General features: G+C 37.9%; 5 protein-coding genes across 5 annotated transcripts in view; 3 read left to right on the forward strand and 2 right to left on the reverse strand.

Moving 5' to 3' along the window:
* LOC117786253 (laminin subunit alpha) overlaps nucleotides 1–7735 on the forward strand; it is a 29540-nt gene extending 21805 nt beyond the window's left edge. The window contains exons 17-19 of the mRNA XM_034624408.1: nucleotides 621–2992; nucleotides 4445–4662; nucleotides 5919–7735. Of these exons, the coding sequence (XP_034480299.1) occupies nucleotides 621–2992; nucleotides 4445–4662; nucleotides 5919–7384 (4056 nt within the window). The 3' untranslated portion in view covers nucleotides 7385–7735. The remainder of the gene's footprint in view (nucleotides 1–620; nucleotides 2993–4444; nucleotides 4663–5918) is intronic.
* Nucleotides 7736–11714: 3979 nt separating this feature from the next.
* On the reverse strand, nucleotides 11715–18955 carry LOC117788013 (transportin-1-like). Its single transcript, XM_034626666.1, has 10 exons — nucleotides 18785–18955; nucleotides 18351–18473; nucleotides 17047–17718; nucleotides 15397–16518; nucleotides 15162–15332; nucleotides 14407–14578; nucleotides 14167–14262; nucleotides 13179–13254; nucleotides 12712–12886; nucleotides 11715–12101 (listed from the first exon to the last, which is right to left on the reverse strand). Exons 2-10 carry the CDS (start codon nucleotides 18447–18449, stop codon nucleotides 11994–11996), a joined length of 2691 nt encoding a protein of 896 aa, XP_034482557.1. The 5' UTR covers nucleotides 18450–18473; nucleotides 18785–18955; the 3' UTR covers nucleotides 11715–11993.
* Nucleotides 18956–19500: 545 nt separating this feature from the next.
* On the forward strand, nucleotides 19501–20920 carry LOC117787037 (splicing factor 3B subunit 6). The gene is made up of 3 exons (XM_034625481.1): nucleotides 19501–19688; nucleotides 19777–19895; nucleotides 20271–20920. The coding sequence occupies exons 1-3, from the start codon at nucleotides 19671–19673 to the stop codon at nucleotides 20497–20499; spliced, it is 366 nt and encodes a 121-aa protein (XP_034481372.1). The 5' UTR covers nucleotides 19501–19670; the 3' UTR covers nucleotides 20500–20920.
* A 292-nt stretch (nucleotides 20921–21212) lies between these two features.
* LOC117787274 (zinc finger protein 14 homolog) lies at nucleotides 21213–23523 on the reverse strand. Its single transcript, XM_034625756.1, has one exon. It carries the CDS (start codon nucleotides 23466–23468, stop codon nucleotides 21312–21314), a length of 2157 nt encoding a protein of 718 aa, XP_034481647.1. The 5' UTR covers nucleotides 23469–23523; the 3' UTR covers nucleotides 21213–21311.
* A 382-nt stretch (nucleotides 23524–23905) lies between these two features.
* Nucleotides 23906–26905, forward strand: LOC117788227 (zinc finger protein 441). Its single transcript, XM_034626925.1, has one exon. The coding sequence runs from the start codon at nucleotides 24031–24033 to the stop codon at nucleotides 26575–26577; it is 2547 nt and encodes an 848-aa protein (XP_034482816.1). The 5' UTR covers nucleotides 23906–24030; the 3' UTR covers nucleotides 26578–26905.
* Nucleotides 26906–27313: the final 408 nt, after the last annotated feature.

The raw sequence follows: 27313 nt of genomic DNA on the forward strand, positions 1-27313 counted from the left end.
TCCAAATTTTATTAAAATCGGCCTACTATATCATATAGCTGCAATAGGAATGATCGGTTGTAAATAACCCTTTAGTAAGAAAAACTTTGGTCTTTCTTGAGATATGTGAACCAAAATCACAGTTTAAGTATTTAGTTGTGCCCAATACATCCTGTCCAAATTTTATTAAAATCGGTCTGCTATATCATAAATATAGCAGTCATAGGAAGGATCGGCTGTAAATCTACCTTTTCTATGAAAAACTTTGTTGTTTCTTAAGATATCTTAACCAAACTCACAGATTATGTATTTGAAATTTTTTCATACATTCTGTCCAAATTTTATTAAAATCGGCATACTATATCATATAGCTGCCATAGGAAGGAGCGGTTGTAAATTACCCTTTAGTAAGAAAAGCTTTGGTTTTTCTTTAGATATATGAACCAAAATCCCAGTTTAAGTATTTAGTAGTGTCCTATACATCCCGGCTACTATATCATATAGCTGCCATAGGAACAGTCGATCTTAAATCAAATTTTTCCGGAGATTTCACCTTTCTTCTTGTTTAGTATTGAATTTCAATTGATATTGATATTAATTGCTCTGTTTGTATTCTGTGTTTGTATCTTCCGACCAAAAAGGAGGCAGGAAACTATCTCATCAATGGAGAGCTCACGCTGGGACAGATTGCCAACAAGCTGGAAGATTTGCGTGGTGCACTCGAGGAACTGAAGTTGGTGAACAAGGGCGTCGATGAATATCTGCCGGAACGCGATGAGCAGCACAAGGATGCGGATGCACTGACTCAGCAGGCGGAACAACGTGCCGCCGAGTTGAATGCACGTGCTGTCGATTTGGCCAATCAGTATACGGACATGACGGCCAGTTCGGAGCCGGCGATTAAAGCGGCCACCGCCTACTCGGATATTGTGAAAGCCGTGGAGGACGGCGAGCAATTGAGTCAGGATGCCATCAAGGCTGCGGAGAATGCCGCCCAGATACGCAATGGCATTGAGGAGCGTGCCGGCAATGCGGATAATGAATCCGCCGAGCTGCTGCAAAAGGCAAAGCAATCCTTGCTCAAGGTGCAGGATGATTTGGAGCCGAGACTGGATGATGCCGCTGGCAAGGTGAAGGACATATCCGAATTAAATGCCGATACGGAAAATAAACTAAAGGAAATCAATTTGTTGATTGGCAAATTGCCGGCGGAAACGCAACGGGATTTGTGGAAGAGCTCCAATAATAATGCTAGTGATGCACTCGAGATTCTGCACAATGTGCTGGAGACACTGGCACCCGTGAGCAGTCAGACACCCAAGGAGCTGGACAAGGCAAGAAACATAAGTCGCGATGTCGACATAACCAACAAGGACATTTCGCAGGCAAACAATCAACTGGACAATGTGGCATTATCCGTGCCCAGATTAAACGAGCTGGTTAAGGACATTGACGAGCAACAACAGAGCGTGAGCACACAGAGTCAACAGCTTGGCAAGGACATTGAGCATCTGAAGCGGCAAATTGAAACGGCCCGCCGGATAGCCAACAGCATCAAGGTGGGCGTGAAGTTTGCGCCGAGCACAGTGCTGGAATTGAAGACGCCGGAGCAGACGCCAAAGTTGGCCACCAAAACGAAGCTATCCACGTATTTCAAGACACAGGAGCCCAACGGATTCCTGCTCTATTTGGGCAATGACAACAAGACCAGTCAGAAGAATAATGATTTTGTCGCCCTAGAGATTGTCAATGGTTATCCCATTATGACCATTGATTTGGGTAATGGTCCGGAGCGCATAACAAGTGAAAAATATGTTGCCGATGGCAAATGGTATCAGGCCATCTTGAATCGTGTGGGTGCCAATGCCCAATTGACCATAAAGGAGCAATTGGCCAATGGCGAGGTGAAGGATCATGTTAATACCGGCAAACTGGAGGGTGCCAACAATGTGCTCCATGTGGATCGCAATAGTCGGCTGTTTGTGGGCGGCTATCCGCCGCCATCTGATTTTATGGCGCCCAGTGATATACGCTCCAATTCGTTCCGTGGCGATATCGAGGATCTGCGCATTGGCGATGAGAATGTGGGACTCTGGAACTTTGTCTATGCCGAGGAGAACAGGCAGGCGGCGGTGGAAAGAGGTGTGCTCCTCGAGGAGCAAAAACCAGTGACGGGTTTGAGATTCAAGGGCAATGGATTTGTGCAATTGAAGGCAGCTCCATATAATTTCAAGTCCCGATCGAGCATACAGTTTAAATTCAAGGCTGCCAAGGATGCCAGCAATGGTCTGTTGTTCTTCTATGGACGCGATAGGCATTTCATGTCCATTGAGCTGGTGGATGGCGCCATCTATTTCCGCTTTAAGCTGGGCGACAGCTTGGTTTCCTCCGGCAGCCAGGATCGCTACAATGACAATCAATGGCATCATGTGGTGGCCGAACGGGATGGTCGACGTGGTCTGCTCAAGGTCGATGATGTGCTCATCAATCAGGAGGAAGCGGATGCCGATGCCGACCACGAGATGCCCAAGCTCAAGCGCATGTACTTTGGCGGTTATCCTGGACGTCACAATCACTCGGAGATTGTCGAACAGAACTTTGATGGTTGCATCGATGATGTGCGCATCTCTGGCATCCATGTCGATCTGACGCAGTACGTCAATGGCACCGGCGTTGTCGAGGGCTGTCCCGACAAGTATTCCACCTCCTTGTCCTATCCACCACATGAATATGGCTATCTGCGCATTGCCAATGTCTCCTCGGCGAATAATTTCGATGTTGTCATACGCTTCAAGACCCGACAACCCGATGGCGTCATCTTCTATGCCGCCAATCATGATCAGAGCTCTACAATTGGCCTGACCATAGATCGGGGCTATCTTACACTGCGCAGCATGGGCAGCGAACTTGTCATCGATCAGCGACAGTACGACGATGGCGAGGATCATGTGGTCACTGTCCATCATGATCACAATCAGCTGAGATTATCTGTCGACGACTTAGAGGATAAACGGTAAGTGAATGGTACACTCAGAAAAAAGTCTAGATTTCCGTACTTAAACAGGCCATTTTCAAGTACAAACGATCTCAAAAGCTGTCCAAGTTCGGAATTTCTTAAGTTGAGAACAAAAATCTTATTTCAAGTTCGGTTTTCGCAAGTACACTGATAAAAAAATGTTCTAAAATCAAGATTTTGGTCTCAGAACTAAGATTTTTGGTCTAAAAAATTCGTCGAGAACATCAAATTCTTGAATTAAGAGAACACATCTTGATTTTAAGAACATTTTAAATAAGACCAAGTTCTTATTTTAAGAATAAATGTTCTTAAAATTAAAATCAAAAAATAAAATAAATTTAAATTATTTTTTATATTTATATTTTTTTATTTTTGAATTTTGATTTACTTATTATATTTTATTCTGTTTTAGTAATTTTATAAATGTTATTTTAATTTGTTACGAGTGGGATTCGAACCGCCACGGTGCCACCATTTGTTTGATACGAAATAGTACCTATTTATACTTTCCTGACAATTTAAGATTTTTATTCTTATATTAAGATTTTAAGATTGTTTAGATTAATAATCTTGGGTTTAGTAATTTGGTCTTAAAATAATCTTATTTTAAGAACAAAATATTTAAGATGAATGTTCTTGATTTTAGAAGTTGGTCTTTTTTTTCAGTGTACGGAAATCTTAAAATTCGATATTTTGGGTATACTTTAAGTACGTTTTGGGTTTAATTTAAGTCTGAAAAAACTGAAGTACACAAAAATCTTGAACTAATCCCAAAATGAACTTGTTTCTAGTACAAAACATTGTCACAATTAATTAACTTTAATCTTAAAACATACACTAGTATGTGTATTAAAATTATTCAAAATACCAAAATTAAATACCATTTAATAATGGTGTATTTTCTTGGTTAGCGACCTTCCGAAATAGGTGCTGATTTTACCAGCGATCCAAACTTAACGTCATATTTGCGTCACTAAAACCACTTGAGAATTCTAAGGTGCGACAATGAAAAAGAAATATCCCAAAACGTACTTGTTTTTAGTACGAAACGATATTATTTTTAACTTCCTTTCAATTTAGAAAAAACCTATTTTAAGTACAATAAAATCTTAAACTAGTTTAGTACAAATAACTCAGTTGTTTCTAAAGTTATCTTTTCGAGACTCACGGATTATATATTTTCCATGGTCTCATATATTCTGACTAAGTTTGGATAAAATCGGCCTACTATTTCGGATAGCTGCCATAGGAATGAGAAGTCAGAATTCTAAAATTAAGATCGATTCATACTTAATTCAAGATCTTTAGTCCACAGCAATCTTAAAATTTTAAGAACGAAACGGAATAAATTCAAGTACGGTCATACCTAATTTTAGGATGGCATATTTTTTTGAATGATAGATATAATCCTTACAAGCAATTAATTCCTTTCTTTTCCCGCTCTCTCAGTTTGCTGGAGATACCGGAACCTTTAGTGATCAGCGGTGGCGATATATTCTTTGGCGGTCTGCCTGATAATTATATACCGCCCAAGGGTGTCATCTCCACATTGGCGTACTTTGTGGGCTGCATCAACGATGTCACTGTCAATGGGGAGATTATCAACTTTGCCGACAGCGCGGAGAGGAAGAATGGCAATATCAATGGTTGTCCTCAGGATATACTAGGTGAGTTATCTATCTGACAACAGTCTTGGTCAATATAATAAGTACGGCAGCAACGTTTTGAGTTCAACTGCAGGTTATTATAAAAATAAATAAGAAAATATTTCTATGCTAGACTCCACGATCTGAAGTAAGCTTCACTGTACTTTTTATTAATTTTATTAATGAGACAAATCGAATAATTCACGAAAATTGTTATTGCATTTTCTTAGCGTATTAAATTTTCCTAAATAGAAACTTTTAAAAACCTTCTTAAAAAAATAATTATTTTGATATTCAAAAACAAGACAAAAAATTTTTATTTCTATTTAAAGACAATTTATGTATAGCTCTTTTTTTCAATTTGTATAACATTTAAAAATAATTTAAATTAAAAATTTACTGCACTAACCAAAAAATTCCAGAAAAATTTAATATAAGCGTCGATCCATAGTTTCTTAGATGCTTTTCTTCAAAAAAGTGACGATTATGATTCTGTAAACCTAGTTTTTTGGTGAAAACTTCGAAATTTGAACAATATTCTATTACGCCTTTATTATATAAGAAATTCCATTTTTTAATGCGTTTTGATAATTTTTGTACTTTAAAATATTTTGAAAAGCGGCTTCTAAAAGACAAATGTTGTTGAGAAAAAATCGTAAAACTGGTCACTACAATGTACTTGAACATTATCTATCACTTTTCTCCAAATATTTAAGATTAAGCTACTGAAACTCAAGTTTTCTCCGAAAAACTTAGAAAATTTGGCATTCCATTATCTTTATATGTAAAGTTCTTTGACCTGACTTACTGATTCACTCACTGATCATTGTACAGTTTTCTCCGGAAAGCTTCGAAAATTTGTCATTCGATTATCTATATATATAAAATTCTTTGACCTGAATCACTGATTCACTCACTGATCATTGTACAGTTTTCTCCGGAAAGCTTCGAAAATTTGTCATTCGATTATCTATATATATAAAATTCTTTGACCTGAATCACTGATTCACTCACTGATCATTGTACAGTTTCCTCCGGAAAACTTCGAAAATTTGTCATTCTATTATCTATATATGTAAAATTCTTTGACCTGAATCACTGCTTCACTCACTGATCACTGTACAGCTCTAATCATAAGAGCTAGGAGGCTGGAATTTTCACACAACATAGATGAGACAATTTTATTGTGTAATAAGAGGGAGATTCGAAACTTTATAATATCCTATATATATCTTTGTATAACTTTTCTAATTCTCCTCCTTCTTTTTAATCTCCAGCTTATGAGCCCAGTCAACTGTACACTTATTATCCCTCGGGTGCCAATGAGCTGGAGCCACCGGCACCAGCGCGACACCCCAACAGAGGTGACACCATGGAGTCCTATGTGGCACCAGCAACAACCCCCGCAACAACAACAACAACCAGCACTACACCAGCAACCACAACAACGACAACAACTATGGCACCAAATACAACAACTGCCGCACCAGTTGTTGTGAAAGAGGATGAAACACTGCCACCACTGGGACCACCGACAACACCACGCACGCTGGTGACTAAACCACGTCCAGAGCCAAATCTGCCCACTGACTTACGCTGCAAGCTGCCCACGAATCCCAACTATGATGTGGACTTTAACGAGGCTGGCTATCGATTCTATGCGTACCCGGAACAGCGTTTGGAATATCATACATTGCCAGTGAAATTGCGAAAGCATTATGACATAAGCATAAGCATACGCACCAATTATCCAAATGGTGTGCTCTTCTATGCCACGGCTGCCACGGAGAAGGATCACTTTATAGTCGTCTATCTGCTGGATGGTCGTGTGCATCATCATGTGAGTGTGGGCGCATTGATCAATGCCAAGGTGTCCGGCGTGAACGAGATCCATGATGGCGAATGGCACACTGTGGAGTTTGTGCGCAACAAGAACATGATCAGTCTGTCCATCGATGGCAAGGAGCAACCCGGCTCGGTGCAGCTAAACAGTGAACGCAGTGCGCCCGCCATGTCTGTGGTGTATCCCATCTACTTTGGCGGCTTCACCAAATATCAAGAGTCCGATATCAAGCAGTGGACAACGTTGTCGGGTTCAACAGCCTATTACAATGGTTGCCTTCGGGATATCAAGGTCGATGGCACTGCTTTGGCAACGGAACCAGTTGTGCACAAGGTTGTGCCCTGCACGGATCAAGTGGAGGATGGCATGTTCTTCCATCAGCCCACGGGTTATGTGAAGCTCTTTGAACGCTTCACGGTCGGCGCTGAGGCAACAATCAGCTTTGATTTCAGGCCACGGGAACCAGATGGTCTGCTCTTCTCGGTGCATGGCAAGAACTCGTATTTGATACTGGAGCTGGTGGATAATACGCTCTATTTCACCGTGAAAACGGATGCCAAGAATACGGTTGTGGCCAATTATACGCTCAATGATAATGCCAGTTTCTGTGATGGCAAATGGCGTAATGTACAGGCCATCAAGTCCAAGTTTGTCATCACAATTGCCGTGGATTATGTCAGCTCACAGCCGGGAGTTGGCAGTGAAGGATCTGCGGTGACCAAGACGAATCGTCCATTGTTTATGGGCGGTCATCATGCGTTCCTCAAGGCGCCGGGCATTAGGACCAAAAAGACATTCAAGGGTTGCATCCGGGATGTTCATATCAACAAAAAGAAGGTCTTCATCACTCCCAATCTCATCTTTGGCGACATCTGGCAAGGAGTTTGCCCCATAAACTAAACACCGACCTCAAGCGAACTCACAACGGACTAATTACGACCGATTTCCCCAATTTTTACGTAAAATAATCCAACATGGAGAGATGACAACATCTGGATGCGATTGATGGACTACGAACGAACAAATTCTACTACGAACAATTATATCGACGAGCTGTCGCCTGGAAACTAGAAGTTCTCATAACTCTAGAGCTTCTAGTAAAACTGCTCGTCGTACAAATATCTATTCTATAAGTCTTAACTTGTGCCAATTTATTAAATCAACAGATTTCTTTAAATATATCAAATATATTCTTGTAACTTGCCTTAAATAAATTTCAAATCATGCTTTAAAGTAACTACCAAATGATAATTCTGACGTCATTTTGATCATTTTTCGGGCTCTACTTTGATTCTGCATCAAAATACTTTTTATTTTTAGCATTTCATATTTTCTCACTTTCACTGTCTATTTTATCCTTTGACTTGACCCTTGACACTTACTCAAAAACTTCCAATCTCCACAACTTTGTCAAAACTCAACCGATTTTCATGCGGAATATCATTTTAATCATTATTTGGCCTCTACTTTGATTCTGCATCAAAATATTATTCACATAAAAAATTTCCCTCACTGTCAATTTTTTCGGTATTTTCCATACTACCCCCTTGACACTTTTTCCAAAACTTCAAATTCGCATAACTTTGCCAAAACTCAACCGATTTTCATGCGGAATACCAATTTGATCATTATTTGGCCTCTTCTTTGATTCTGCATCAAAATATTATTCACATAAAAAATTTCCCTCACTGTCAATTTTTTCGGTATTTTCCATACTACCCCTTGACACTTTTCAAAACTTCAAATTCGCATAACTTTGCCAAAACTCAACCGATTTTCATGCGGAATACCAATTTGATCATTATTTGGCCTCTACTTTGATTCTGCATCAAAATATTATTCACATAAAAAATTTCCTTCACTGTCAATTTTTTCGGTATTTTCCATACTACCCCCTTGACACTTTTTCAAAAACTTCAAATTCGCATAACTTTGCCAAAACTCAACCGATTTTCATGCGGAATATCATTTCGATCATTATTTGGCCTCTACTTTGATTCTGCATCAAAATATTATTCACATAAAAAATTTCCTTCACTGTCAATTTTTTCGGTATTTTCCATACTACCCCCTTGACACTTTTTCAAAAACTTCAAATTCGCATAACTTTGCCAAAACTCAACCGATTTTCATGCGGAATACCATTTTGATCATTATTTGGCCTCTACTTTGATTCTGCATCAAAATATTATTCACATAAAAAATTTCCTTCACTGTCAATTTTTTCGGTATTTTCCATACTACCCCCTTGACACTTTTTCAAAAACTTCAAATTCGCATAACTTTGCCAAAACTCAACCGATTTTCACGCGGAATACCATTTTGATCATTATTTGGCCTCTACTTTGATTCTGCATCAAAATATTTTATATTTTTAACATTTCATATTTTTCGACTTTCACTGTCTATTTTATCCGTTCTTTCCCTTGACTTGACCCTTGACATTTACTCAAAAACTTCAAAATGCTATAACTTTGCCAAAACTGAACCGATTTTCAAGCGGAATGTCATTTTGATCATTATTTGGGCTCTTAATTAATGCTGCATTAAAATATTTTGTACTTCAAAAATTTAGTATATTACCTTCACTGTCATTTCCACATTATACAAATAATATTATAGCTGATGTTACGATAAATTAAACACATTTTTATACGATTTTTGTCGATTATTATTATTGTGTTTTACATACATATTCAATTAGGTTATCGATTGGGTTACACAAATCTCTCGATTGGAGAATTGAATTCACAAGCTTCAGCATTTACCAGAGCGACATTAGAATACTACAAGAGTTTCTATTGGCACTCAAATATAATGCTTTAACATATTCAAATTGTGTGTAAAGGATTTGTTATAATAATAATGTATATATTCAATAGATATTTGCAGTAAATTTGTGTGTCGTATTGATAGAGAAGAGTGTTGAGAAGTTTTGTTAAAAGGAAAAGTTTGGTAAAATTGGACAAAGAGTTCCCATTTTGTGTGAGTGTGTGTGTGTGTGTGTGTTTTGCCGGTGTGCTAGTTATGAATGTGTGTGTTAGTTTTAAATGAATGGAAATAAAAATTTGCTAAGCATATCAAATGAGAACCTAGTTTTGGTTTCATCTTCAAATATTGTATAATATATATTCTATTTTATGTGTATGCATATTTTCTGTGTATTGTGTATGTGTGTGCTGTGTTTATGTATGTATGTATGTATGTATGTATAGTTGTTGATTTCTTCATTAATTTATTTATTTCATAATGTTTTTTCTGCTTAAACGCTAATCACTAAGATCACCCGAGAGAGATACAAACGCACGCGAACGCGACCGAAATTCCGCGATGAATTCGGTTTAAGGTACAACGAAATCACGATTTTTTTTTTGTTCATTTAGTTTATTTAGTTTTGCTTTTGCTTTCAGTTATACAATTATGCTTGATTGCTTTTTTATTGGGGACTCGGGGGCGAAAGTCCCGTATTGTTAGTTGTATATGTATTTACACATATTTTTATATATATTTTTGTATTTAACGCGACGCGAACGAACGACCCGAATTTACATTATTATCACACGTTCCCCCTGATTTTGTTAATCTTTTCATTTTTGTTTTTTTGCCGAAATATAATTAATACTATTACTTAGATTTACTTTGTTTTTTTTTTTCTAACGAGTTGTTGAGTTCTTCTTCAGCTTCTTTGCTTTTGTTATACTTTTATTTAAGTTTATTTTAGTTTTTTTTTTTCTTGTTTGATCCGCGAAAATTTCAAAGACTTTTGTTTCCATTTAGTAGTACACTTTACACCTAATCGTTAAAAATTTGTTCTGTACAAACAACAAGATAAATAATATGATAAGGTAACTAAGTATACAAAAGTCTGACAAAATATTAATTAAACATGATCCTATACAAAAAAAAATTATATAATACTTTAAAAAGTGATCAGTCAATGGGTTGCTTTGTTGTTGTTGTTTTTTTCATTACTCATATCATCTTCCTTGAAACATTTCTCACAAAATAAATATCATTATCATTTAGCATATTCAACGGAATTCTAATCTCAATATAATTTATTTTTTTTTTTGCTATAACAAAACCTATAGAAAAAAATATCTAAAAAAAAAAAACAATCTATTCTGTATAGAATATAAATATCATGTCTCGTATACATTATAAGTAAGTAAATTTGTATCAGTAACAGTTGCACTATTATTATTTATACGATTTTTGTTTGATTTTGTTGAATTTATTACCCGACGATAATTACGAATTACGATTTACGATACGAACGAACGAGCGACGATAATACGCGAACGCGAAACCGTTAGAACCCGACACGACACGACACGCGATTTTCATTATTATAACGAAAGTGTTGGGATCTATATTGTGAAATTCATTCGGTTGATGATTCATTCATTCTATGGAATTGAACGGAGTTTTTCTTCTTTATTATTATTTAGTTTGTTCATAAATTTTTTTAATAACGTCATCAGTCTTTGTTGATATAAAATATTTGTTACATTTTTTTCTTTTACTAAAGTTGATTTTGATTGCGTGTTTTTCCATTACTTTTGATTTTTCCATTTCACAATTAGCCCAACAACTTTTTTTAGTTTGAATTAATTACCGATTGTATTGATTTACATTCTTTATATTATATCATATTAGAATTAAACGCGAGACGAAGCGCAATATCGATTATAAATTAGAAATTGTAATTACCAATTAATATTAGCCGTAAGTAAACACAGTATTCAACTGGTGTGTTCAAGTTTTGAGAGTGTGTGTGTATGTGTGTGTGTGTGTGGATAATATATATATGTATTATGGTTTTAGCTTGTGTTTATCTATTAATTATAGTATATAGCACTGGATCCGGTTAAGTACGGCCGGAACACACATGTAAATATTTTTCATTTCTATAGAAATGGACAGACACAAATCATATCCAGTTTAGCTTTATAGCTATAGTATGTATCGGTTAAATGTGTATATATATATATATATATATATATATTTATGCGTGTGTGTATACAGTATGTCAAGAAATTGTTTTAGCACATGTGTTTTAAATAGTTTAACACAATTGATTTCTATTTTTCAGTATAATTAATAAAGAAAAAACCAAAAAACCGGTAATGTTTTCTTAACCCAAATAAAATATGTGCTTTGTCAAAACAACTACTTAAGATACTGTATATGTATTTGTAAGTGTGATTAATTTGTTTGACTTTATAAATTGAATTTCCAAAATATTGTTGTAAATTTAATTTTTAAGAATTATTCGAATGTGCATCGAATCAGCAAATATAGTATATATATATAATATAGTTTAACATCGGTCTGGCTACTGTGCTTACACTAAGTTTGTTTTTTAAAGACGACGACACGCTTAACTCGCATACTTGAACATAATTGTCTAGTTTTTAATGTTGTTGCTTATTATGGGGTGGATTGGTTGGTTGGTTGGTTGGATTGTTACTGTATATATATGTGTAGTATATGGTTCAACTCCAACTTAGATCTGGTACATGGTAACCAAACGTTCGGCCAGAGTTGGCGGGAATTGCTCAACAAATCGACGCCAATTCTCATCACCTACTTGTGTCTTGAAGCCGTGCAATATCTATAATTGTTGAAAAGAAATATACGTTAATAAGAAAAATGACAATATAAATTATGTAGATTTTTATCAAAACAATCAAAAATAACTCTTCTTTTTTAACCGAGTTAACAATCTAATGAAATAATAATTACATTTCCATTTCTAAAAGTAAGTTTTCAGTTTTGATCATTGAAATTGGAAATGAAAACTTAATACACATAAATATATACCATAAACTTTAATATAATTTAATCTGAAGTCACAAATACTGATTATTTTCGTTTTTTAAATTTCAAAAAATCAACGACAAGAAAGAAATAAACAAGAAATATAAAAACTCCGGAATGATTAAAAAGCCATGGTTTAAAAGTATTGATTTTATAGATTTTTATCAATAATAATGATTATTTTGAAAAAAAAAATAATTAAATTGCATTACTACTTAGATTTTTATTTTTAATAATGATGATAATTTTTAAAAATCATCAAGTAATCATTGCTTTATAATTTTTAAAAATAAAACTTATAATGATTACGTTCTCTGATTTTAATTTCTTTAGGTTTTTTGATATTTAAGTATGTGTATTCAATTTTAATTTTCAATAAATTTAATTATTTCAATCCCTGCTACCTTTTGTATCATCTGATGCAGATCCTGTGGCGGATTAACCCATGAGGCAATTGCATCGCAGAAGAATATGAAATCGGGCACCACGCCAGCTGGATTCACCGTGATCATGTGGCACATGCCACGAAAGGCCGAGTCCTTTTCGTCATTATCTCGTATGTGACGCAGCGACGTGCACCTGTTTTATATTTTTTTTTTTTTTGGATTGGACAAATTCAAAAAGTATTAGGCATCATCAATAAAATAACTGAGCATGCCACAGGCAAACACTCAACAAAAATATCAAAAAATGAATTAACAAACAAATAAAAAAAGAGTATATAAGAATAAACAAATTGATTTGGTTGCTTGTGTTTGGATTATAAGCAAAAACAGCATATAAAGTTAGTATAAAAAGTTATAGGCTAAAGTAAAAAAAAGAAGAAAAAAACGATATAAACTATTGAATAATAATAAATCGTGTTACACACCACTGTCGTACAAATTCGGGCAAATAAGGAGCCACTTCAACTGGGCACACATAACCTAGACGACCGATTGTTATTGCTAAAAGAACAGAAAAATATAAATAAATCAACTGAATTAAATTATATTACATTTATTGTACATGTATTCGAGTTACACGAACATTTACAATATGCATATAATAAATATTATGTGTGTAATGAATTCTTTTCAAATGTTGTGGTTGTGGTTGTTGTTTTAGTTTAAGTTTTCTTTGTTGCTTTCTACATGCAACGTTTAATGAAATGCGAAACAAATGTGTTTAGGATTATTGTAAATAGCTTTAGCGCATACATATGTACAAACACATACATACATATACACGTACATAAAATACAAGTATAATTATCAAAATACCAGAGATATATATATATGTATATATAGTATGTCGAGTAATTGTTTAAACAAAGAAAATAACTACACAAATTCGTTTATTATTTTAGAAATAGTTTAGCTTAATAGATTTTAGAATTATCATATTTTTTTAACTTGTTTTTAAGTCTTGAAAAAATCAGTCACTCAGTAAGTGAGTGAGTCAGGACAAAGAGTTTTATATAGATTTAGAAATAGCTCAGCTTTATGTACTTTACGACTTGCATATTTTTTTCCAACTTTTTTAAGGTTTGAAAAGATCAGTCAGTGAGTGAGTGAGTCAGGACAAAGAGTTTTATACATATAGATTTCGAAATAGTTCAAAAATAGTTCAGCTTACTGTACTTTACGACTTGCATATTTTTTCCAACTTCTTTTAAGGTTTGAAAAGATCAGTCAGTGAGTGAGTGAGTCAGGACAAAGAGTTTTATACATATAGATTTTTCCTCAGAATATATTAAAAAAAAAAAATTAAAGATTTTTCTGGTTCAACTATTTTTTTTAAATAAACTACGTTTTATCTTTGTCCAAAAAATTACCTGACATACTGTATATATAAAAAATGGCATTAGCTGTACTCACCTGTATTCTCCAGCAGCGTTTTTGGCGTATTCGGTCGATTGATGATGATGAAGAGATCGGTTAGTACAAGGTGTATGTACTGCTTGGTTTCCTCACCTACAAAACAAACCCCACAAACAAAAGTATTATAAACAAATCTATACTCTATAAATAGCACACAGTATTGTCTCTGATTGTGTATAAATGTTTATATATGCATACAAATTAGTTGCTTTCCTTGTATTTGTTTCGATTGCTTACCCAATTTCATGCAAATTTCACCAATTGCCCAGGTTGCATTGTTGCAGACTGAAATGAAATCGGGATTCAAATTTTGACCCAATATCGGAAAGAATTCAGCCATGAATGGATGTACATGTGGGAAGCATGCCTTGGTCAGATCACCCAACAATGCAAACGAAGATTGACGCACCTAAATAAATAAAAAGAAAAGGTTTACAAAGTTACTTCAAAATAAATAATATAAGAATTCTAATAATAAATATTTATATAAGCCAAATATGAAAACAATACATTAGAAAATGTAGAATTAAAAGTTAGAAAAACTACATTTTGGAGAATAAAGCAAAGAAGCATATTGGGAAAAACAAAATTATTAAGCGTTTCTGGCTCATGACATTTTTCCTATAATTTTTTCATATTTTGGTTAAGTTGTTTATACAATTTCCATAATATAATTTAAAAATTAAATTATTTATGTGATTTCAGGAACTCGCTTGATTAAATATTTATTACAATTCGTAAGAATATTTAACCAAAGTCCGAAAAATCGATGCTACTATTAAGGAAGTATAGTTTTTTCAAATGTTGTGTCCTCTTAATATTATTTTAAATTGAACTCTTACATTTTTTTTCGTTTCTTTAAGTTACTTTTTTATTTTTTTTTTTTTGATTTCCTACAGTTTTCTTACTTTTTATCTAATTTTTGTTTTAATTCTTAGAAAAATACACGGAATTCATAGGAAGTACCCTTGAAAAAGTTATTGTAAACTTACTTCAGGCAACACATCCTGCATGCACTGATAAAGCAGATGCATGATATTGCTATTGGCCACCAGGGTCTCAATGTGCCGATCCAGACCTTCAGCCAGGCCGGACAACAGATCCAAGGCAACAATCATGCGCTCCTTATCGGGATGTTCGAATGTGTGATTCTGTTTGCATAGCTAATTGAAATGTTACAAATGAATAAAAAATTTATGTATAATAATTTAGTTAACAAGTTGTTACCATTTCCTGATTGATTGTCTGCTCGATTAGAGATATGCATCTTCTATAAACCGGATCACAATAGGGTAGAAAGCCGGATTGCAAAGCTGTTGCAATGCTGGACAGGCATTCGAGCAATGGGAACAGATCCTTGTCATCGTCTTTAAGCAAATTCCATTTGGCAATTAATGGCGGCATCAGTATATCAATATATTGCGGCTTATTCAAATGATGGCCCACAGAGTCGGCCAATGTGCCAACGGCATCATACAGGATCAATAGATTCTTATGCTGATACTTGGAAAAGGCGAATACAAGTGTCTTTAGTATATATTCCAAATAGGGCACCAATTCTGTGCAAGCTTCCTCCTCGAGCGTGGCAAATGCCGAGCATGCAGCCTCCTGTACACGTTTATTTGAATCCAAGATGCGCTTCAGCAGCTCCTCCATCAGTGGCTTCAAGTATTGATCATGTGGTTGATTCACCACCCAGTTGGCATAACGTGACAGTGTCCAACAGGTGATGGAACGCACCAAAGCCTTCTTGTCGGACAAGCAGCCAATTAGATAGGGTATCAATTCGGGCAGATGCTGAATCATGCCCTCCATGCAGCCCTCGGCAATGGCGCCCAATGCAAGCACACCGCTCTCCTTGATCACCCACTCCTGATGGAACAGCGTGTCCTTCAGTATGGGCAGCACAATGGGCAGACAATCCTCACGGAATACATTGGCCAAGACATCGAGAGCAGCAGCGCTGCACTTGCGCAAATTCCACTCAGACAGCGAGCTATCATCGTCCAGGCCATCATCGAACTCATCATCATCATCCTCGCCACCACCGCCTCCTCCTGACGCCTGACCTCCCTCGCCACTTTTAATGGTGTGTGTGCGCGACTTGTGGAAACGCGGACGTATGTCCTCCTCACGATCCGGCACCATGTCATCCTCCTCCACATTGCCCTTAAGCAATATAATATCAATTTCCGAATATTTCATGCCACGCACAAGCACCGGCGCCAACTGGTTCAAATAGGGAGCAAGCACATCCTTGCAGATGCTTTGCTCCGCCAGTGACAACCAAAACTCAGATGCCTCCAAGGCTACGCCCTCGTCAGAGTCCTGTGTGCGCAGCAGCATGTACTAAAGGTGAAGAAAAACATGAGATAAAAATCACTGCATACTTTTAGGCACAACAGGCATAACTTTCGTTAAATTTATCCAATATTGATGCGATTCAGCAATATAACAGGTAGTAAAAAAAGAGATTGCTCAACACAAAATCAAAGTTTCTATCCATTCAAAATTTGCAAAAAAAAAAAAAAATAATAGTTGCATACTTTAAGGAGTTTTAAAACTGAAAACAGCCATAACTTTAGTTATATTCATCCAATATTGATGGGATTAAGTAAGATAATTGGTAGTTAAAAAAGAAAATGTTCAAAACAAAAAAGAATGTGTTCTAAATTAGTAATAATCTTAATTTTCCGGTAAATATATCTAATTTATTTATTAAATATACGTCTATATGCATATACATTTCTTTGTCCGCATATATTGACTGACTGATTATAATCAATAATTATTGTACAGTTCAAACCGGTTGACGTGCGACCTTGAAATTTGGACACAATATACCTAAGGTAATAGTATATATTCCCCCGCACTTACCTCAATAATCTGTGACATGTGTGGCATCAATCTGTCCATGCGCACCTCGAGCAGCATAACCAGACCATGACAGACATTCTTGCGCACCTCATGATCCTCATCCGACGACAGATTAAACAGGCTCTCAATAAACGCATCAATATGCAGCATCAATGCTTGGGATCGATTGATAATGAACTGATTGATGCAACCAATGGCATGGGATCGTATCTTGGGACTGTTGTGTTTAAAGTATTGCAAGAATTTTGGAATCATCACATTCAATGGCCTATTGAGTGCTGCCGAATCCAAGATTTCCGCTGAATCCTCGCAAATCTTTTGCAGTGCACTAAATGCACCCTCGCAAACATTATAATCCTGATTGTCGAGCATGTCGCATAGTGAGGGCAACAATTGTGGCCAATTCTGTAGGCCACCATTGCTGGCTATTGTGGTGATCAGGATGCTGACGGTGGCACGGATTAAAGGTGATGTATCACCGACAGCTTGCAGGCATTCATGCTTAATATACTCGACAATCTCCGGCTGCAAATTGCTGCCGTGCATGCGTATGTTATTCTTGAGGATCAGACCACTCAGGGAGCGTGTGGGTTCATCTTCTGTTTTCAATTTGGTCAGCACATAGATCAAATAGTTGTTAAAGTCTGGATAGCGATTGAATTCCTCCAATTTCTATGAGTCACAAAAGACAATGAGATTAAAAAATGTATTTATTTATTTAAGCCAGGGTTTCAAACCGAATCGAATGTCGGTTTCAAACCGAATCGAATGTCGGTTTCAGTTACGGTCTCCGTTATGTTTGTATCGGTTACGAACAATCTTTGTATATCGGTTTCGTAACGGTTACAACAAAAAATAAATTAATGCCAGAAATGTTATAAAAAGGTTAATATATGAACAAAAATAATTTATATTTAAAAAGATCTATTTAATAAGATCAATATTTTAATTCAAAATTAGATTAAAAAGCGATAGTTACAACTTAACAACATAATTGTATTAAATAATTGAATGAACCGAAAGTAACCTTTATACGTGAATCGGTTACTAATCGGTTATTTCGGTTTTGTTAAAATAAAAAGGTTGTGTTTCGGTTAGAGTTTCATTTACGGCTACCAATTTCAATCGGTTGATAATAATATTATATATGAATCGGTTACTAATCGGTTAAATAAAAAAGTTGTGTGTTCGGTTAGAGATTCAGTTACAGCTACCAACTTTAATCGGTTAATACCGGTTAAAGGTTGCGGTTTCAATTACGGTTTGAAGTCCTGTTTTAAAAAATTTTTACAGGGTATCCTTACCATTTGCACTGCCATTTGAGTTGCTGTGTCGGGTGACTGAGATTCCTTCAAGATCGCAATGATCTGCTGCAGTCCCTCTGCCTGCGGTTCCCACGTCATTGTGTTGCTGTTTATTTTGAGATGCTGTCAATTTTAATAAGCAAATTAATTGTTAGACACGTTTTCAACCCCACCCACTAAAAAACCCAATGTAATTTCTAAGCCAAGTTGAACGCCCTTTTAAAGGGTAGCACTTTTTGTTCGAGGCCATCTCTACACACACACAAACACATCTTCACTCACTAGACACACACACACATGCCCAGTTATACAGACACACATAATGTAATAACTACTTGAGGCTTGTCACTGCCGCCATGTTCTTTGTACTCATTTATCACACTTTTCGCTTGTTTATACTTTTCGCACCATTTGTTTATCACTTTAACGCTTACCTGCAATTAGTGTTTGGGCGTGCGTTAAAACTAATTTTGGTTTGGCTTGCACTTTGTTAAAGCTCCCTTAATTTTCTCTTTTTCACTTTTCCTTTACCAGATGAAATTTTTTTATGTGGTGCTTGTGAGTGTGACTGACAGAAACTTGGCAGCACTGGTTTGGAAGAATGCCACCAGGTGCAAAGGCTGCCACCCTACAAAATTTCTCGATCTGGTTTTATTTTTTGTACTCAGAAAAATTAATACATTTCCGAAAATGGGTATTTTAAATGTTTGTACCCATTTTCAAATTTTTTTTTGCTAGAATTTTTTAAATTTTTGCATAATTTTTTTTAGATTTTTATCAATTTTTTTATATAGTTTTTTTTTAAATTAAATTTTCTAACTTCTCTTCCCGAGGCTGACGAACTTCAAACCTTTATTAAAATGTAAACCTTAATTTTGTCTGATTTCTAAATTTTAATTTTCTTCAAATTATTCATTTTTTATTGAGTTTTTTTGCATTTTTAAATTTGCTATTTTTGCCCCTCAAAATTTGGCAGCACTAGTGTGGAAGGCCACCTACAACATAGAATTAAAGTAACTACTCCTCATTAGCAATTGCTCCTCACTTAACAGTATCAAAAATGTTAATGGCAATCTGAAAATGGACCTGCCAGCCCGCTTTCTGTTGCGACATGACAATTTGAAGCAAGTTGGCAGCACTACAACTCAACTTGTTTTGTTTGGGGTTTGAGGCCAGACAGACAGAATCCATTAATTTTTAAACAAAGGACCACGTTTCAGGACATTCATCCCGAGGTCAACAAGCGGCGGCATCATCAGACAGACCGTCAAGTGAAAGTTTCTGAGCTTAGTCGCATTTCAAGAGCAGTTGCGGCCAGACATGAATAAGCGCAACAACGTGAGTGTTAAAAAGAGCAGAGAAAGAAACACACAAAGAAATAATTAATTGAGTTACAATAAAAGAGAAATTCCACAATTATTTGCAGATTCGGCTGCCGCCGGAGGTGAATCGGTTGCTATATGTGCGCAATTTACCATATAAAATCACATCGGACGAGATGTATGATATATTTGGCAAATTTGGTGCCATACGACAAATACGCGTGTAAGTAGACGGCACAGTGGGACAAGTAGTTGGTTTGACAAACTAACTTTTATTTAAAAAAAATACCTTTATCTTAAATATATATATTTTGGGTTCAATTGCATCATTTTAATTAGATACTCTACACAAATTTCAAATATACATAATCTTAATTTTATTCGGGCATTTTGAATTTTATATGTAAAAAAAATCAGTGCATACTTTTAGGAGCTTTAGGAACTTAAAACAGTCGTAACTTTCGTTGTATTTGTTCAATATTGATGCGATTAATTAATTATTGTTAAATATTAATTACCTCTATCTAAAATATTTATCTCGCCGATTTAACTACTTTATTTTGACATAATTAATTAATATGCTATTTACTTTTGACAGTGGCAATACGCCGGAGACTCGTGGCACGGCTTTTGTCGTCTACGAAGACATCTTCGATGCGAAGAACGCCTGCGATCATTTATCCGGCTTCAATGTGTGCAATCGCTACCTCGTCGTCCTCTATTATCAGTCCAACAAGGCCTTCAAGCGGGTGGATGTGGACAAGAAGCAGGAGGAACTCAACAATATCAAATCCAAATACAATCTAAAAACGCCGGAAGCACCATAAAAGTGCGCTTATTCAAATTTCCACATACAATTTCACTATGTACAGTATGTCAAAAGATGCTTATGACAAAGAAAAATATGCGTTAAATTAAATGTTTTTGACTTTTTCTTTTTTAATTAAACATGTCTATGAACAAGTTTAACAACACGTAAATTCTAAGATCCATTTGTTTAAATGTGCATATTGTGCTTTGTCAACACAATTATTTGACTTACTGTATATATTTATGTACATTTTTAATTTAAAAAAAAACTGCCTCAAAAAATTTGTACTTTTAACAACAATTTTGCTATCTACTTGTAGAGATTTTCTAAGATTTTGTATCATCATTTTAAAGTCAACATCTCACATCATCTCATCCATCACAATCACATCTAACTTTTTGAATATTTCAAGCATTAACGGAAATATTCAAATCGTTGAAAAACATTTACAAAAAAAAACACACATTCATCAAAATAACAAGCAAGTAAAAGTAAAAAAAAAATTGTAAAAATAACATTTGTTTGGATTTGGGGGTGAAAAAATGATTTATAATATTTCTCAATCAGTTAAAAAAAAAAGATCTTATTTTCAAAGAAATCTATTCTCGAATTTGTTTGAAAACTGTTGAGAATGTTTCGAATAGTTTAAAAATCAATAAGTAAAACTAATTTATCAGAGGAAAAGTAAAGAAAAATATTAAAACTATTATTTCTTTGTTTTGTGTGTAAAAAAGTCTCTTTATAAATATTAAAACTATATTTTTTAACAATTATCTATTAGTTAAATATTAACCAACAATAAGAACTTTCAACTTGAAAGTTTTTAGCTCAGTTGAGCAGAGATTTTAACTCGGATTCCTCTGGGATCTGTGGGATTCTTTTCGCTGCCGCTTGATACTGTTCGTAGGTATTTTGTTGCTTCTCCAGTTCCCGCTGCTTGGCCAGTTCCTGCAGCTCCTCCTTGGCGGCTTCCGCAATCTTCTCCCGCAACGCTTCCACATTGCGACGTTTCTCACATTTCTGGACTTGTTTTTGTCGATACTTTTCCGTGATTTGTTTGGGCGGTTTCTCCGGTTTTGGTGGCTTCTCTTCGTGCACCTTTTGGTGCCGTATTAAAGCCGCCTCCTGGCGGAAATGTGTGCCACAAATCTTGCAGGCATAAGGCTTCTCCCCGGTGTGAATCCACTCGTGCTGCTTGAGCGATTGCGAGTTGGCAAAGCGACGTGAACAGTAGCGACACTCAAAGTCCTTGACCTTCTCATGGACGCTCTTGTAGTGACGCTTCATGTTGCCCAGATTGTTGAATCCCTGCTGGCAGCCAGGACATAAATGCAGTCCCTCCTTTTGCACCAAGTTTCCTGCTGGATTTGTGGTTAGTTGGATAGAGGGTATGGGATTGACAACGGTGCCAGCCAGTTGCGACAAGTCCACACGTTCCACACGTCTCGGATCCTTGGGTATGGTGGCCACAGATGCTGCACACACCTTTAAGAGTTGATCCGCCGCCTGGTCATCTACATTTCCACTTGGCTGCTCCTCTCCTGCATCACCCAGTTCCATCTGTCGCTGGCGATATGTCTCAATCGCTCGCTCCACACTCTTCTCGTGAATCTTCAGATGCTTGGTAAGACTCTCCGTGTAGAGGAACTTCTTGCCACAGACCTTGCACTCGCAACGCTTCTCTCCTGTGTGCGTCATCTCATGGATCTTGCAGGCATGGGATTTGCCAAAGGTCTTGCCACAATACTGACACGCATAGTTCCTAATCTTCTCGTGCACAATCTTCACATGATTATCCAAGGCTCTTCTCGTGTGCGTGGCATGTTCACAGTTTTGGCATTTGAACATCTTCTCCTGGGTGTGCGTCAAGATGTGTTTGCTCCATTCCTGCCTGGTGGTCTTGCCCACTCCACAATACGGACACACATAGTTCTTAATCCCCGCATGACGCAGCAAATGATTCTTCAAGGCGCTATTGATGTGGAATCCCTTGCCACAGATGTTACACGGATACGGCAGCTCCTCTCCAGTGTGTTTATACATGTGCTTCTTTAATGCTACGGGACAGCGAAAGATCATGCCACACTCTCTGCAGGATTGCTCCACGCGTGGAGCACTCGCTCTGCTCAGATTATGCACCTTTTTCAGGTGTATTGTCAGCAGTCGCATGCGTGGAAACAACAGCTTGCAATCCTCGACAGTACAGGGTATCTCGGCGTCGCTCTTGCTGTGCGCATAGTCCACATGCAGACGCAGTGCAGCCGCTGTGGTGAATCCCTTCTGGCAGCTCTCCATGCGGCACTGAAAGGGCAACAGCTCATTGTGATGCTTCATGTGCTCCTCGTAGTTGAGTTGCTTCTTAAATTTCTGCTGGCAAATATGACAGCTGATGATGCGATGCAGATGACGCTCCGCTCGTGGAATTCGCTGGCGTTTCGTCTTGGATTTGGCTGGACTTGAAGGGGATTCAACTGTTCCAAGCAGACGTTGCGCCAGCGGCACATCATCCTCACTGAGACTACTCTGGGAGCAGGCAGATGAATCCCTAACGATTTCCTGCTCCTTGTCCACATTCTCCAGCAGTTTAAACACATCCTCCACATTGTCAATCTCCAATTTGTGGCTCAACAGCGGATCATAATCCGTACTGGGTTCCTGCTCATCCTTAACCAGCAGCAGCTCCGACTCATTGCTGGTCACGACGGGAAATAAATCCACCACTTTGTTTTCCAACATTTGCTTGAAACGCTGCACGGACGCCACACACAACTGCCGGAATTCATCAAGATCCTTCAATCGGGCGTAGCAGCTGCCGCAGAGATTCCTCGGGTAGCCATCTTGGGGCTCCAACAGCAAGGATGTGCACACTGTGAAAGTCTTGGCGAGATCTGGCAATAAAAACAGGTCGTATGTTGTGGAGCACTCGAGCTGGACTAAACAAACTCGACACATGGAATCAACTGAATACGTTGTGACTGTGCTCATGTCCAGAAATCAATAACAATTGCTTAATTCAAACAAAATTCTAATTTGATTTACACTAGTATTTTGGGCAGTGTTGCCACCTGGCAGAAACAAGTTGTTAATTATTTTAGCGCTGCCTGACCGAAATCTAATTTAAATCATTTTTCATATATTCTTCCATTCTAAAATTATTCATAAGAATTATCAACTTATTTATTAAATTTCGAATTATAAAAACCTTTAAAAATCTTAATCTATTGCAATCGAAATATCGAAATAAGAATATGCACCTGCTTGAGTAACCGATACTCGTACTCATTCTAGTTGGCCGGTCGTGTATACCGATTACAACAATACATCTCGCAATCGAACTATCGATAAGTGGCTACATATGCAAATAAGTATCTGTATCTGCTGTCGCTAGCGATACTCGATACTTGTACTCGTTCTAGTTGGCTGACGAGTATACACCAATTTTTTCGTGTCAATATTATTTTTTTTTTTGTTGCTGGAAAACAACTAAAAAGCGAAAAAGTTTGTGAACTCGCAAAAGTTATTTTAAATTGAAAACGACGTTGTCACGATGGATGTGGCGCGGACATACTCGATACACACGCTGTGTCGCATTTGCCTGAATCTGCTGCAAAACGATGCTGCCTACGATTTATATATGGTTCCAGGTCTGGCCAAAAAACTCTGTCTCTGCACATCTCTATCCGTGGAGCAGAACGATGGATTCCCCAAGAACCTGTGCACCAGTTGTTTCAGTCGACTCAACGATATGCACGAGTTTCAGAAATTGTGCGTGGACTCGGTGCAAAAGTTTCAGGACATGGTCGCCAGCAACGCCTTCACTTGCCAATCCAATTTCGATGTGCTGGATCCGAGCACTGCGGCCCAGGAGCTGCCCAATGAGGATGAGGATCACATCAACTTTGATCCGTTGTTGAATCATAAGATGGAGCTGATTGAGAATGAGGAGGATGTGTTTAAAATGCTCGAGGATGTGGACAAGGAGGCGGAGGAGGTGGAAAAGGAGGTGAAACAGATTAAGCATAAGCAGCGGGAAAAGGAAACCAAGGAACCCATTACAATCAACATGTTCAACGAGGACAGCTCCGCTTCCTCCTTGGAGAGCGGCAATGACAACGATCGGGATATGGATTTTGAGCCCAACAGCAGCGATGACGACATTCCTCTGGCACAGCGAATGCGCAGCAAAGGTCAAAACACCAGAGCAGCCAAGTCAAAGCCCAAGAAGAAACGCATTGCCGACGAGGATGATGAGGAATTCAGCACAACTGCATCCTCCTCCTCCGAGGATGATGACGATGATCCCGAGCACAAGGGCCGCAAGGAGAAGCCAAAACGCAAAAGGATTCCCGTTGGAGAGCGTCATCTGCATCGCATCATCGACTGTCACATCTGTCACCAGAAGTTTAAGAAGGCCATACGCTACGAGGAGCACATGAAGTACCACAACGATCTGTTGCCCTTCCAGTGCAAGGTGGAGAGCTGCAAGAAGGGATTCACCACAGCCAACGGACTGCGCATTCATGTGGATCACGCCCACACCGAACTGTCCGAGGTGCATGCCTGCAGCGTGGAAGGATGCGGCAAGACATTCCCACGCATCCGTCTGCTCACCTTCCACATGAAGAAGGTGCACAACATTTCCAAGTCGGCAGCGCCACTGCGCGACTTCCCCTGCACCGAATGCGAGACCGTATTCCGTTGTCCCACTGCACTCAAGAAGCATATGTATAAGCACACGGGAGAGGAGCTGCCATATCCATGCAACATCTGTGGCAAACGCTTTGTCATCAACAGTGCACTCAGGGATCACTTGATGCGGCATGCGGGCATTAAGAATCATGTGTGTCCGTACTGTGGTGTGGGCAAGACCACCAGGCAGGAGTGGAACGCTCACATTCTCACACACACCAAGGAGAAGAAGTTCAAGTGCCGGCAGTGCGATCATGCCTCCCACAACAAGCAGGCGCTGTCCAATCACGTCAAGGTGGTGCACATGAAGATCAAGAACTTTGCCTGCCAGTATTGTGGCAAGACCTTTGGCAAATCCCATGCCTGCAAGGTGCACGAGAGGACGCACACGGGGGAGAAGTGCTGCGAGTGCAAGATCTGTGGCAAGATCTTCCTCTGCGAGAAGAGTCTCACCAAGCATTTGAAGACGCACGAGAAACGGGATCTGCCGCCCATGGATAATCATCGTCCGCTCAACATTCCGTTGCCAGTGAATCAGCTACCCGATCATATGCAGATGCAGGGCGATAATCTCATGGCGCAAAATGTGGCTGATGATTTGCTCAAGGCTTGTGGCGGCGGACCACCAGGAGTGGGAGTGGGAGTCGGACCAGGAGCAGCCGGAGCAGCAGCTAAACCGAAGAACTCCAGACGTGTGCAGCGTGTGGACATTTCTCAGCTGGCGGGCACCTCTGTGAATCCCATATCTTCTGTATCCGTGCCCTCCTGGTCACCACAGGTCAACTTCACCAAGAAGGAAGGTCAACACATTTGTCCCGGCTGTGGACGTGGCTTCAACAACATTGGCAACATGAAACTCCACTACAAGATTATCCATGAGAAGGTCAAGGATTTCGCCTGTCGCTTCTGTCCCAAGCGTTTCTCCAAGGCACAAATCTTGCGGCATCACGAATGGATACACACCGGGGAGAAGCCCTTCGAGTGCAAGATTTGTGGCAAGCACTTCCGCCAGGAGACGGCGCTAAAGAAGCACATCAAGACGCACGACAAGCCCAACAGACGACACTATCCGGAGAAGACAGATCCATCGCCACCGTTCCAACATAAAATCGAACCGCGTGAAATTGATCGCGAGCCCAGGAACTATGATCAGTATCAGGATCCGGCGGCGGAACGAGCGGCAGCAACGGCGGAACTCCTGGCCCATCAGATCGAGGAGAACGAAGCGAAGCGAAAGGCGGACATTGAACGGCGAAAGATTCAGGAAGCCGCCTGTGAGCAGCTCAACAAGCTGCAGAAGCAGCAGGAGATTGAAAAGGCGACCACATCCTATGATGGCTACTATGCCCAGAAGGCTCAAGCCGAAGGCATCAGTGTGGACGCCTTGAAGATTGATCATGTGTAAACCGATATGGATGTGGATAATGGATATGGTTACACACACACACACCCAGCAAACCCAGCAATATTTTTAAATCTACTTTAGTTTTAAATTCTTTTATAATTACCCCCCCGTCTATGATGATCTGTAATCCTCGAATTGCTCCATAGTTGAACCACAGAGCAACTAACACACACGTATTTCTAACACAATATTAATTTTACTACATATTATACATATACTATATACATACATATTATGTGTACGTATTTTCGTTGTCTATGTACTGGATGGCATCTATTGCTTAATTAGAATAATGACTTCATAATACATATATTTCAAATTGTCGTTTTATTTTTTCTTCCCTTTCATTATTACAGTTTTTAGCTTGGTATCAAACCGAAACGAATAACGGTTCAGTTAGAGATTTGGTTAAATTTTATTTTGCTTATAGGTAACGGAAAAATCTTTGTAAATCGTATTCGTAAAGGCTAAGCCGGTAAATGTATTATTCAGCTACGAAATATCGCCATGATTTGCTTAATTTTTAGTACATATACAAAAAATCTCTGATTAAAAAAATATCTATTTAACAAGATAAATATTTAATTTAAAAATCAATATTAATTTGATGATTACACCTTAATAACATATTTGAATTTGAATGTTTGATAGCTACATAAATTGGTCACTAATCGGCTACTTCGATTTAAATAATTTCGGTTTTCGGTACAGGGTAATTTAGACTGAAAGCAAAACG

Source organism: Drosophila innubila (genome assembly GCF_004354385.1).
Source record: "Drosophila innubila isolate TH190305 chromosome 3L unlocalized genomic scaffold, UK_Dinn_1.0 0_D_3L, whole genome shotgun sequence".
Lineage (NCBI taxonomy): Eukaryota > Metazoa > Arthropoda > Insecta > Diptera > Drosophilidae > Drosophila > Drosophila innubila.